This window comes from Coffea arabica, chromosome 9e (assembly GCF_036785885.1).
Source record: "Coffea arabica cultivar ET-39 chromosome 9e, Coffea Arabica ET-39 HiFi, whole genome shotgun sequence".
Classification (NCBI taxonomy): domain Eukaryota; kingdom Viridiplantae; phylum Streptophyta; class Magnoliopsida; order Gentianales; family Rubiaceae; genus Coffea; species Coffea arabica.
Window position 1 is genome coordinate 1,767,784 of NC_092327.1, and position 11,690 is coordinate 1,779,473.

The 11,690-nt window shown below is 35.6% G+C and overlaps 1 protein-coding gene and 1 pseudogene across 1 annotated transcript; both read right to left on the reverse strand.

Annotated features, from left to right (window-relative positions):
- Positions 1 to 2,082: 2,082 nt before the first annotated feature.
- Positions 2,083 to 4,473, reverse strand: LOC113710106 (cell division cycle 20.2, cofactor of APC complex-like; annotated as a pseudogene).
- Positions 4,474 to 4,705: 232 nt separating this feature from the next.
- On the reverse strand, positions 4,706 to 9,521 carry LOC113710181 (uncharacterized). The gene is made up of 3 exons (XM_027233034.2): positions 9,254 to 9,521; positions 7,395 to 8,196; positions 4,706 to 5,517 (listed from the first exon to the last, which is right to left on the reverse strand). The coding sequence occupies exons 2-3, from the start codon at positions 7,739 to 7,741 to the stop codon at positions 5,040 to 5,042; spliced, it is 825 nt and encodes a 274-aa protein (XP_027088835.1). The 5' UTR covers positions 7,742 to 8,196; positions 9,254 to 9,521; the 3' UTR covers positions 4,706 to 5,039.
- Between the last annotated feature and the right edge of the window lie 2,169 nt (positions 9,522 to 11,690).

Genomic DNA, 11,690 nt, shown 5'->3' on the forward strand with positions numbered 1-11,690 from the left:
CGCTTGAACAGCTTCGTGGACGTCTCACCTTCCTCTACTTCAGATTTGTCAGACTGTTCGCGTGCATTACCTTGATTGAGGTAATTCACTTGAACACCCTCTTATGTTATATGTAATTGTCAAGGTTATAAGGTTCTTTGAGAAATCAAAAATTTTAAATTTCCGCTGCGTATACTTATTTGATTCCTTACAGTATTTACGTCTATGTTTTTCTTGCTCAAACGTCGAATTGTTCCAAAGCCAAACCAAATTGCTTTTCTCCTCCTAAATGAATTGATTCCCGTCAAAATAAGTTCCCTTCCATTGATATTTTCTACTTGTTTTTTTGACACGCTTGTTTTTAAGTATAAATTTTGTTCTTAAAGAAGAAATATAAAATACCAATAATCTAGGAGAATAAGACAGCATCTAATAAAACAAGTCTATAACATTGATAGAAATAAATCAAAGGAGGAAACTAAAAAATGCAAAAAGTGATTTTGTGGGACCTCGGAGCACCCTTCTCGGCTCTAGGTTCCCGAGGAGCATCATCCTTGGCTCTTTTCTTTACTTAACTCGGGAAGTCTGAACTAGGGATGGCAACGGGGCGGGGCTGGGGCGGGGGTCCCGCCCCGTTGCCTATTAGTTCCCCCCGTCCCCCGTTTCCTGCTCCCCCCGTCCCGCCCCGCCCCGCCCCGCCCCCGCCCCGTCTTGTCCCCGCGGGGTTAATAAAATTTTATTATATAATTTTATTATAATTAAATTTTAATAAATAATCAAGTACTAAAATATCAACACATCACCAAATTATTATTCATTGTAATTTTACAATTGAAACTCATAAAAACAATCAAACAGAAGTTATTTGAATACAATCCAATATGATGAAATAAATATAACTAAAATAGTCAAGTTTTCACTTTTAGTACAAATGCAATCACTAATTCTTTATTGTGTTTGTGCTTTTTTTTGAGAAAAAAGTGTTATTCTATTAAGTGTAATTAGAAATTTAGTATAAATGTATTAGTAAATTTAATATAACTAATTAATAAATTCTATTAGTAGACATGCATAATTATTCATATAATTGATAATATCAATTATATTACATAAACTAATATACATTATATAATACATCTAACTAATAATATCATTATCATAAATTTATAACTAATTAACTTACATATTATATATATTTATATTTTTTTTTTGTTTTGCGGGTGGCGGGGCGGGGGATGGGGCGGGGGTATACTCCCCCGCCCCACGCCCCGTTTCTAAGCGGGGGGAAATAATTCCCCCCCGCCCCCGCCCCACCCCTCGCCCCAACCCCCGCTCCGAGAGCCTCCCGCGGGCACCCGTCCCCATTGCCATCCCTAGTCTGAACTCTCAGCAGTTTAAATGTGACGTGACAAGATTAATGGGACAAAAGTTATTTGATATGATTTTTAATAGATTTATCTCATCCACCCTATAGGAATAGCAGTCTAGATGTGACTAATAAGATTGATGTGACAAAAATCATTTGATATGATTTTTTACAGACTTATTCACCCTATAGGAATAGGTCGGGTATTCTAGGAGGCTCGGATACCAATGGGCCGTACTATCATTCATCTTATAAATACTCCCCACTTCATTCTTTAAAGTTAACTGAGTCTGTTTCAAACTTACTATTACTTCACTCCCGAACATCGGAGTTACACTGGGGGCAGAACCCCACTCTGTAACCTTGTTTGTTTGCTGCTGTTGGCAAGGTGACCTTACCGAGACGTCTACATCTGTTTGGGAGAGGCCGATCCCTGCCCACACAGATTTAAAGATGACCCATGTTCACCACCAATTTATCGAAGGACGAAAAATAGAAAAGAATTTTTTCACCCAAAAAATAAAAGAATGGCAAAGAAAGCCCACTTCTTTAATTAGATACACTCCTGTTAAAAATTGATTGTTGTAAAAGATGAATCTTATAAAAGGTTAGAGGTGAAAAAAGTAAACATGAAACCAAAATCATTTGAACTGATCATGGCTAATAGTAGTAGTCTGATATCGCTGCTTCAATTCAAAAAGAGAAAAACGAAAACAGAAGGTATCATTACCAACTGGTTTCCCCAAAGCATGCCATCCAGCAAAGTTTGAGTAGGAAAGAACCCATAACTTTGATAGGATTGCAGACAATTTCACCTTGCTGCATCAATGGAACTTTTCCCCACTATTCAAAGTCCAGTGTCACAATATTTAGCAGCTAGAAGTATGTGATGCAGGCATGGTGAGGGAAAATTGCCTATACAAAATTGTTATATACAAAATTCTACTCTATTCCACCATATGGCAACTACAACTATCTGATGCACGCCATGTCAGGAAATTGGTCCATCATTGTTTTGCGTTTAGGCTGAGCCACTTCAGCAGATCCAAATACTTTCCAGAATCTTAGAGCTTCATCTGCAGCTGCACTTGCAACAATGTATACATATGGACTCTGAATCATGTAAAACAAGCAATAATCAGTAAGATGCAGAAAATGACAAGAAGGATAATGTAATTTAATTGCATGGAAAACATTGTTCAGTACAGATAACAGTAACTAGTACATGGAATGTATTTTCAATTTTTTCGGCAAAACCATAGACACCTAAGCCACAGAGAGCACTCTAGATGTATGACCCTCGAGCTCAGCAATCCTAGTCATGAAAGGACACTTCCAAAGAGTGAGTTGGTTATCATTCATCCCATGAGAGCTCTAAATCTCGCGTTCATATCTGTTCCAAAGCAAACAAGTGACCTGTGAACCTTCACTGAGTTCAAGCATGCCCCAGTGTTGAAATTCCAGGACATTATGGAGTATCACTAATGCTGCCACCAGATGCTTTGAAATGCCGCCACCAGATGCTATGGAGTATCACCATAGCAGGTTACTTTGAAATGGATGCCAGGTACTGCAGCTGTATGGTCTTCAAAGCAGTGGATCCATGGATTTCGAGAACCAGAAGATGAAGGAGAAGGAGAAGCCATTGATATGCTCCACATATAGAGCAAATTATCGTTCCCCCAACTTGCTAATTGCTGCCCTGAAGAAGACCATTTCAACCCACAAACCTATTGACTATGCCCTCTGTAAGTAACAATAATAAGGGATCCAACTCTGACATCATTGCTTATGATTATAATGTCCATTCCTCCTGTTGTCAAAACATAATTATTCCGATCGGCTCTGTGTCCTTCACGCAATAGCCTCACCTGTACCCAAGAGGAAACACAGAATAATACACATGAAGAATCAAATATGAAGAAAAACTACAAAAAAAAAAAGGCATTGAGCCTAATAATTCAGCAAAGGAAGCTTAATGCAAGAGAATTTGACTCAAAGGACCAAGAAAGAACTTGACCTTCTGATGATTTTGCTTTTCATGTTTAGAAGCACGACTACCTAATTCAGCTGTAATATTAACTAGTACTGCCACAAAATGCTTCCATAGAATCACATAGATAACATTATTTCGTTACTGGCGAGTGCAAAGTAAATCCAGGACAAAGAAACTAAGCAAAATCGGTCAACACAAAGCATACACAAAACTTGGATATATACAGCTGCACAAACTATATGAGCCTATATAGACCTGCAAATACCAGCTAAATGTACCATATGAAGTTTACATCTAAAGGTTGAATCAAGAAAAAAGTAAGGAATACAGCTTCTGTGCGACAGGAATGCACCTGCTTAGTCCAAGTCAAACCATCAATCAAAAGCTTAAACCCTGAATATATTCAAGGCCAAAGGTTGGAAAACTATACTCAGCCTGAAAGTATTATCATATATATACTTGTGCAAACAAAAATCTTAAGTTGAACACTTTGCTTAGCAGTTCAGCCAAATACAGAAAGTTAAAGATTGCAGCAAAAATTGCTGCAGAAAAAGAGACTTACCAACTGGCCAGACTCAGAGTCCCATATTTTAATATGTGAATTGTTCAAGCCAACAGCAAGATGCTTCCCATCTGGTGCCCAGCTAACGCTTGTCACCGGTCCCAAGTCATCCACGTTCTCCCACAAGATGAATAGCAGATCCAGGATCTACATCCCATAAATAGATAGAATTCCCAAGGCCAATAGCAATCACGTTGCTGGTGCTCCAGTCCAACAAATTCAGATAACAATCATCAGTAATCTTAGGAGCATCCAAGGTCCTTTCTGCTACCTTTAAAAAAAAAAAAAAAAAGCAGTCCATTGCAAATTAGATAATGTTTTAAATAACCAAGCAGTCAAATCCACCATTTATTTTAAAAAAAAATAAAAAAAAAAGAGGCCTCACTTGAGGGATCCTCCTCCTCTTGACAGGTTTTTTGGGTAAAAGACGTGGTTCTTGAAAGCTTTTCTCCACTTCATTATTTTTTTCCCTTTTCCCTGTTGCACTGTTTTTTCAATATTTTTCATTTACTTCTTATTTCCATTTCATCCTAACGAAACAGAAAAATGCTTACACAGGCTTTTGAACATTGGCGACCTAAATGCAAATACCTTCACAGGGTCTTGTTTTCACACACTTTTATTTGCTTTTCATCTTAACAAAGCAGAAAAAGGCTTAGTCAGGCTTTGGAAAACTTGAGGTCCTAACTGCAAATTGAGATAAAAAAAACCATTAACAGATTGACTCTGCTATAAATCTTAATTATGAAGAGAGAATAGGATTCCACTTCCAATCGCACAAAACATCGATTTGAAAAGGCTGTAGGAAAAGAAATGTCAAAATCTTTCTTTCAGACATATGCTAAGTATGTTCAAATCGCACGAAACAGGCTGCTTCAACCTTTTACACAATCTTGTAGTTCATGAAAGTCTAACACTATTCTATTTGTACCTACAAACACCTAGATCTAATTTCATCTTAATCTAAACCTGAATACAATCAACTAATGTTTGCTGAACAGATTCGTAATCCTTTCAAGCAATAATGAAGATCAGAACTGTTAACGGTATATATCTCTCTATGCGTCTCCTTGTGGGACAGAAGTCTGGAAAAATAGAGTAGAATACAAAATTGATTTACAATTTGAAAGCCCATCTTATCCATCCTCAAGTGTTTGTGAACTCCTGAGCTCAGTGTGACCATTTGCTGGGTATGCAAAATAATAAGCTCCTACAGTGGCAACTAGAACTCCTAGAACTTGAGAAAATAGCTGGAAGTTAGCAAGCAGCTCGCCCCGGATCTCACTTTCCTTTGAATGGCATGCAATCTTGTCTTCCTTGAGCCAGCAGCCGTTTGGCATCATTGGACCATACAGAGTGAATGCTGTTTGGTAGAACCACAGGCCTTGAAGAGTAACGACAATGCCATTAAACAAATCAACAGGAAAGCTGGTTGGCATGAGGGCTCCAGCAATCGTAGAGAAAATGCACAGGCCTATGAGGATAACGAGGATAAGGTGGTAATATCCCTCAAGTCCCTGATGGGTAGTTGAGTGAAAGTAGAACAAGAAGTACTCGGCACAAAATGCAGTGGAAGCAATCAAGCTCAAAGCTCCATCTGGCAACGGGAGATAGCTGCAGGAATAGACGATACATTAAGCTATTTCAACACGAAAAAAAGAAAAAAAAAACTAGAAAAAAAGATCTCAACACCATAATAACAAGGATTAGGTCGTAGCACAGGGCACTTGGTTTGCCAAATTCATGTCCACAACGACCATATAGCAAATAAAACTGAACTTTCTTTACATACAAGTAGCTTTTAGTACCAATATGGATTAAACTGATGACCCAACTCATCAGTTAAAAGTACCCGAAGGAAGAAAATCAGCAACTATACAGCTTCTACCCATGATTCTATAAAACTAACGGCAACATGTGTGGCAACATGTGTAACAATCAGCAAAAACAGACAAGCACCAGAGCAATCCTTGGTCTACATTCTCAAATAGGCATTCAAGTTTACAAACTGGAAAACAAAATTTCAAGGTACGTTATAATGAAGAATTCAGTAGCAAAGAGTACAGTCAACTCTTTGAACATCAATACTTTAGCAGCAAATGAAGCATTCTCAATTTGAATATGTTGTTGCCTATAAAGGACAAGAAAAAAGGCATACCATCACAAATAGAAGACCAGAATATAAAGCAATCATTCTGTAAGTTATAACATAGATATAAGTGCTCAAAAAATTCAATGACCATGTGCGTACAACTTTAATGTTCTTTAGCAAATTAAAGCCTCAAGAAGTTGCCAGAACACATTCTCTATAAGTCACACTGTCAAACTCCATAAGTTAGCTTCTCGAAACATACGAATCTATCAGACACATGATATGCTTTCCAAAAAATACCAATAAGAATAAAAGGAACAGCCCTAACACAAAGGTATGTTCTGGATAAGTAAAAATAATAAGAATAAAAGACAACATGTAGTAATAGGTTGAACATCTTCATAATTTGACAATTATATAGCAACGAGATCTAAAATTGTAGACTCATCATCCTTAGCTTTCTGGATGAGTAAAAGATCCTTTTCTATGTACAAGATAATTTCAACCAGATGGCCTATGTTAAATGGTAGCAATATCCTTTAGAATAGCATATTGTAACTTCTATTCTAATTAAGTGCGTGCTAATAATTTGTAGAACTCACAGTTCACATTTCTCATACAAAAATAACTTTTAAGGAAACCAAAAAAATTCCAAAGACAAAAGATATCAGCTATTATGGACCTCTATGTAAGTTAGTTAAACAGTAATAAGAAGTTAATCAGCACACTAAAAATATCAATCAGCAAATTTCAAAAAATAAAGCAGTGATTACTATCCTGGAATAAAACTAACAATTTGATGTGGCAATGTAAACATGTAATATGTTCTATCGGTTTTCGATGGGTTGCATCTTATCTAAACAAGAAGGCAAGTTTTTCAAAACAATAGACTGTCCACAAAATTGAACATGTCATAATTTGAAAGCCACACGAGCGTGGAAGAGAGCACATGTGAAAGCAAAAGTATTGCATAAAATATCATCATATTCTGAAACATTCAATAGAAAGCTATTCAGTTTCATCTCCTTTCAGCATATATCCTCCACTTCACCACACAAAGCATATCATTCTGGAAAGTTTACTTTCCCCACTTATTGGCCACCCTAAAAAATTGTCCTCAATTGCTTTTGTAAATTCCACATCCCTCAGAAGATAAAAGTGTATATTAAAAGACCAAAAAACTTCAAATCCTAAGTTCTCCTTAAATTGGCTGATGAAAAGTCAATAATTCACGATAGCATACCATAGTGGATTTGATCCAGGCACCCAGCAAGATGGAGCTTTCTTTACGTCAAAATGAAAAAGAAAAGAAACAACGAATATAAATACTAAAACATAAAAGACATGCTGATAAAAAATCTATGACTAAAGGTGGAAGATGCTGCAAAGAATGACTTACCTTGTTTTCTCAGAAAGCAATGCAATCAAGCCGAAGACAAAAAACATGAGAAGCATTCCACCGTGCTCAAAATTATTCATGTGACTGGGGTTCAGCATTCCATTAACAAACCACTTGAGGTGGGGAGAATAAAGCAGCTCTATACACATATCAATAAAAGATCCAATCGTTATGACATATAGTTCCAAATGTTTGAGTTTCCCATCAATTCCCGGAACGGGATTCCATGCTCTGACTCGGAAAGATTTGGGGCTCAATGCGTATCGTACAATAGAACACCATGTATGCCATATCCCTACAACAAGAAATAGTGTTCCTGGAAGAACATGCCCAGGAAATGAACCCATCTTTCCAATGACACAACCAAATGATGAAGGTTCACTTCTTGTTTATGCCAAACAGAAGATTACCCTTTTCTGATAACTACTCTCAACCCTGAACAGAGACTGCAAGTTGCCAAAAATCAAGAAAGAACTTCTCAAATAGCTGCGCTATTTCTTAACTCATACTAGCTCCCAAATTGACCCTTCTTGATGAACGTTTAATTACCTTGAAGCAGAATCTTGACAGTCCAGAATCAATATCTTTTTCTAATGACAACTACATCATCTCCTTCCTTCTATATGAGAACAGTATAACTATCCAATAATTCCCCTCAGAATCAGAGACAGCTAATAACAACTCAAACGGGACTTTCCCACATCTTCTTTTCTGTAAAGACAAACAAAAGAAACTGCAAGGGATGCTTCTGGATGCAATACTTCACTTAATCTCTTTCCTCTACTTGGAAACAGCAAATCATCTATTCCAACAAAGAAAAAATCCGTTATTTTCGTTAAGTACTTCTTGAAAATAATTGCTGTGCTCAAGCAACTTTTCCAAAGGCCTAATAGAGAAAATCTACAATAAATAGTCAGTAATGGTTCTCATCAAACTCCTCCTATTGCTGTTTTAAAAGTCTCTCGTTCCATTCTACAGTAAGATTCTACTTGTACAATCAATAATGGATGCTTAAAAACAACTAAAGAACCACATTCCACCATTAAAAAAGTGGTCAAGACTACGACATTAACGCAGCCGAGATCCATTTTTTTCATCAAAGGCTGAAACAAATCATAAAAACACCAAAAACCCATTAAACCAAGCACAGAATAACCAATAAAAGAAAAGAAAATGAACAGAAAGGTTAAATTCTTTCTGTTAAAAGAAAGAATTTAAAATAATAAATTTAAATTCTTGTTAAGAGAATCTTTCACTGTAGCCAATTGCATTAGGAAGGCTATCATAATCATCCACTACAGGATCCTTTCGAATTCCTGGGACCACCACTATTCCACCTATACAAATACATGCAAAAAGCATTTTGTATATTTTCAGTCAACTTATAGACATGCTTTCAAGACTTTCCAAATACAGTTTCTCTTAGACAGCTGCTTCAGCTCTTCTTAAACATTCACCGCTCAAACCACCAAATTAAGATACATTATTTATGCAAAAGCATTTTATATCGAAATAGAGTTACATTATTTAAGATACATTATTTAATTAGTTTGTTCAGCTCTTCTCCATCATTCACAGCTGAAACAGCCTAATCAAGAACTTACATCTTCTAGATACTAATTCCTGATATTACAACGCAAATGCACTGTCATCAATCAAAATGCATAAAACCCAGAATAATATTCCTCAAAAACCATCTCAAGAAATTCAAAAAATCCCATATCAATAGATCTGAAAATCAAGAATCACACACCAAAAACACACACAAGAAAAACGTGATGATCAATTTTGAAGCAAAAACATTTCAAAGTAAATTGGTCATAAAAAAGAGAAATTTATGCACGTCTGTTCATGCTTACCTGCAAAGGCCGAAGAGACTCATGGCTCGGAAATCAAGGGGTAAAAGGTGTAAAAGAAAGAAAAAGAGGGAAACCAAAAAAAGAAAAAAGAAGAAGAAAGATTTTCTGGTTTGACTGTTTAAGGGAGAGTGAAGGAAAGGGACGGGCAGCAAGAAAGAACTGACCGGAAATGGAGGAGCATGGTATTTATATTTTATAGCGTTGAAACTTGAAAGGGAAACAAGAGCGGGCAGGGGAACACGGGTCTGCGATGATGCAGTAATAATGTACAGTGCGTTTTAGAAGTACAATATAAAAAAGGAGTCACAAAAAGCTGGCATGCACTCACTTTAGGACTAGGAGCCATCATAAGAATTTTCGTCAAAACTTTTGCGAAAAAACTTTTACGAAAATGATTGTTTATCATCACTCTTTTATAACGTACACATGGAACAGAGATTTCAGTCTGTGGGCTACTATCTTTTCTAATTTTTTTTTGATAAATTCAGCTCTCACTTAATTGAAAGAAAATTCTAAATTAAGCGACATATGATTTAAACGGTGGAGAATTAAACTCAAAGATGATTGAATATTTGATTTTAGAGATTTTTATGTTTAAATGGATCCGCGCTCGGACGTTTGGAGCAGTGTAGAGATTTTTGAACGGATTGTAATTCATATTAAATAGATCGTACATTTTTTACATCAAAGATGTAATATTCTACTACTATTTGTGTAGGTCTCATATAATAATTGTGTATCTATTGTAAGAATGTACAACCAATTCAATTTCAATTACAATTCATTCAAAATCTTTACACCGTTTCGGATGGTTATTACTGATATTACTGACAGTTCATGCCTCTGCTCCTGTTTGTATCTATGATTTAGAAATGTGATAATTTTCAATCTCTTTTTGTAGTTGGGCTTTTAATTAAATAAGTATTATAAGGCCACAAAAGCAAATGATGAAATTTTGCAACAACCAAAATAAGTCTGAAAAGGTTTCAAGTTTTATAGAATCACTGCAAATCCTATTAAAATTACCATCAAACCTATTTATTTAAGAATTAATATTCTATACACCGACAGTGTATACACTTTTACTATTGGATGCATAACAAATAATCTAATTTTGAATTTGAAACCCAAATTTTGTACATGTGCCTTGCATTCAACCGTGATAGTATATACATTGTCAGTGTATATAAGATTTACTCTTTATTTAAAACATAGAACTTCAATAAATAATTATCATTCCAATTAATTTGCAGCTTAGACCGTTCAATTCTTGTATTAAAATTGCCAATACTAATTAGTTGTAAAATTGGTTGTCACCTTATGCCCTTTTTTTTTTTAATTTGATTGATTATCAATCCTTGTTATGATGAAAATTGATTGCCCCCTCAGCCTTTATTAATTATTTGACTGATATTGCTAAAACTAATAAGCATCAAAATTAAGTGCCACATTAGAGATTTCTAATAGTTTGATTAATGTTGTCATCCTGTTTGATAACTCAATTCAGCACTTAAACTTAATAGATTCAGATCTTAACTTATTCAGACCGTTTAATAACCAAAAATTGAACATCTGAATTAATTAAGCGACACTGAATTTTCTAGGCAAAACTTGCTCCCAAAATTAAGTGATAAGTTACTTACTTACCACTGAATGCGATATGCACTCAAATGTATTAGATTTAATACTTAATAATTCAATAACTTAATAGATTCAGACTTCAGTTTTATCAAATGCACCCAAATGTGCTTAAAATTGATTTCGCCCTAGGTTTTCCTAATTGTTTGACTAATACGCTAATACAAAATAATTACCCATGAAATTTATTGTCACTTTAGACTTTGGTAATTGTTTTACTAATATCGCCCAATAGTAGTCATCCTTAAAATTGATTGTCGCCTTGGGACTTAGTAAGCACGAAGCACTCGCTAAATTTGTCAATACTATTTTGGCATAAAAATAATTGCCACGTTTGGCCTTCATATCAATTACTAAACTTGCCAAGACTAATTAGTGTTATACATGATTGTCACCTTAAGCTTTGTACTTATTTAATAAACTTAATCTTTTATTAAATGTTAGCTTAGACCTTTTGGATTCTTTTACTAAAATTGCCATAAAATCTGATTGAAAATTTTAAAACTAAAACTTCTCCTTATATAAATTGTCCTCTTTAATCAACAGAGTTCTCACATTTATACCTAGGGCGGCAGTGTTAAGTGTAGGTCTGAGCAGTATGGTGGCTGACGGTCAAATTACTTCGTCAATTATAAATCACCTAAACAACCGAGAAATCAGTAGTCTTGGGCAAAGAGGTAGACGAAGTGAAGCGCCCCCTTCAGAGTAATCTCGTCAATCACCTTGTCTGGGAATGTTCAAGACGAGGTGCCTGTTGTTGAAAGAGAGTGAACGCAACTAATAGAGGCTGGGCAGACCG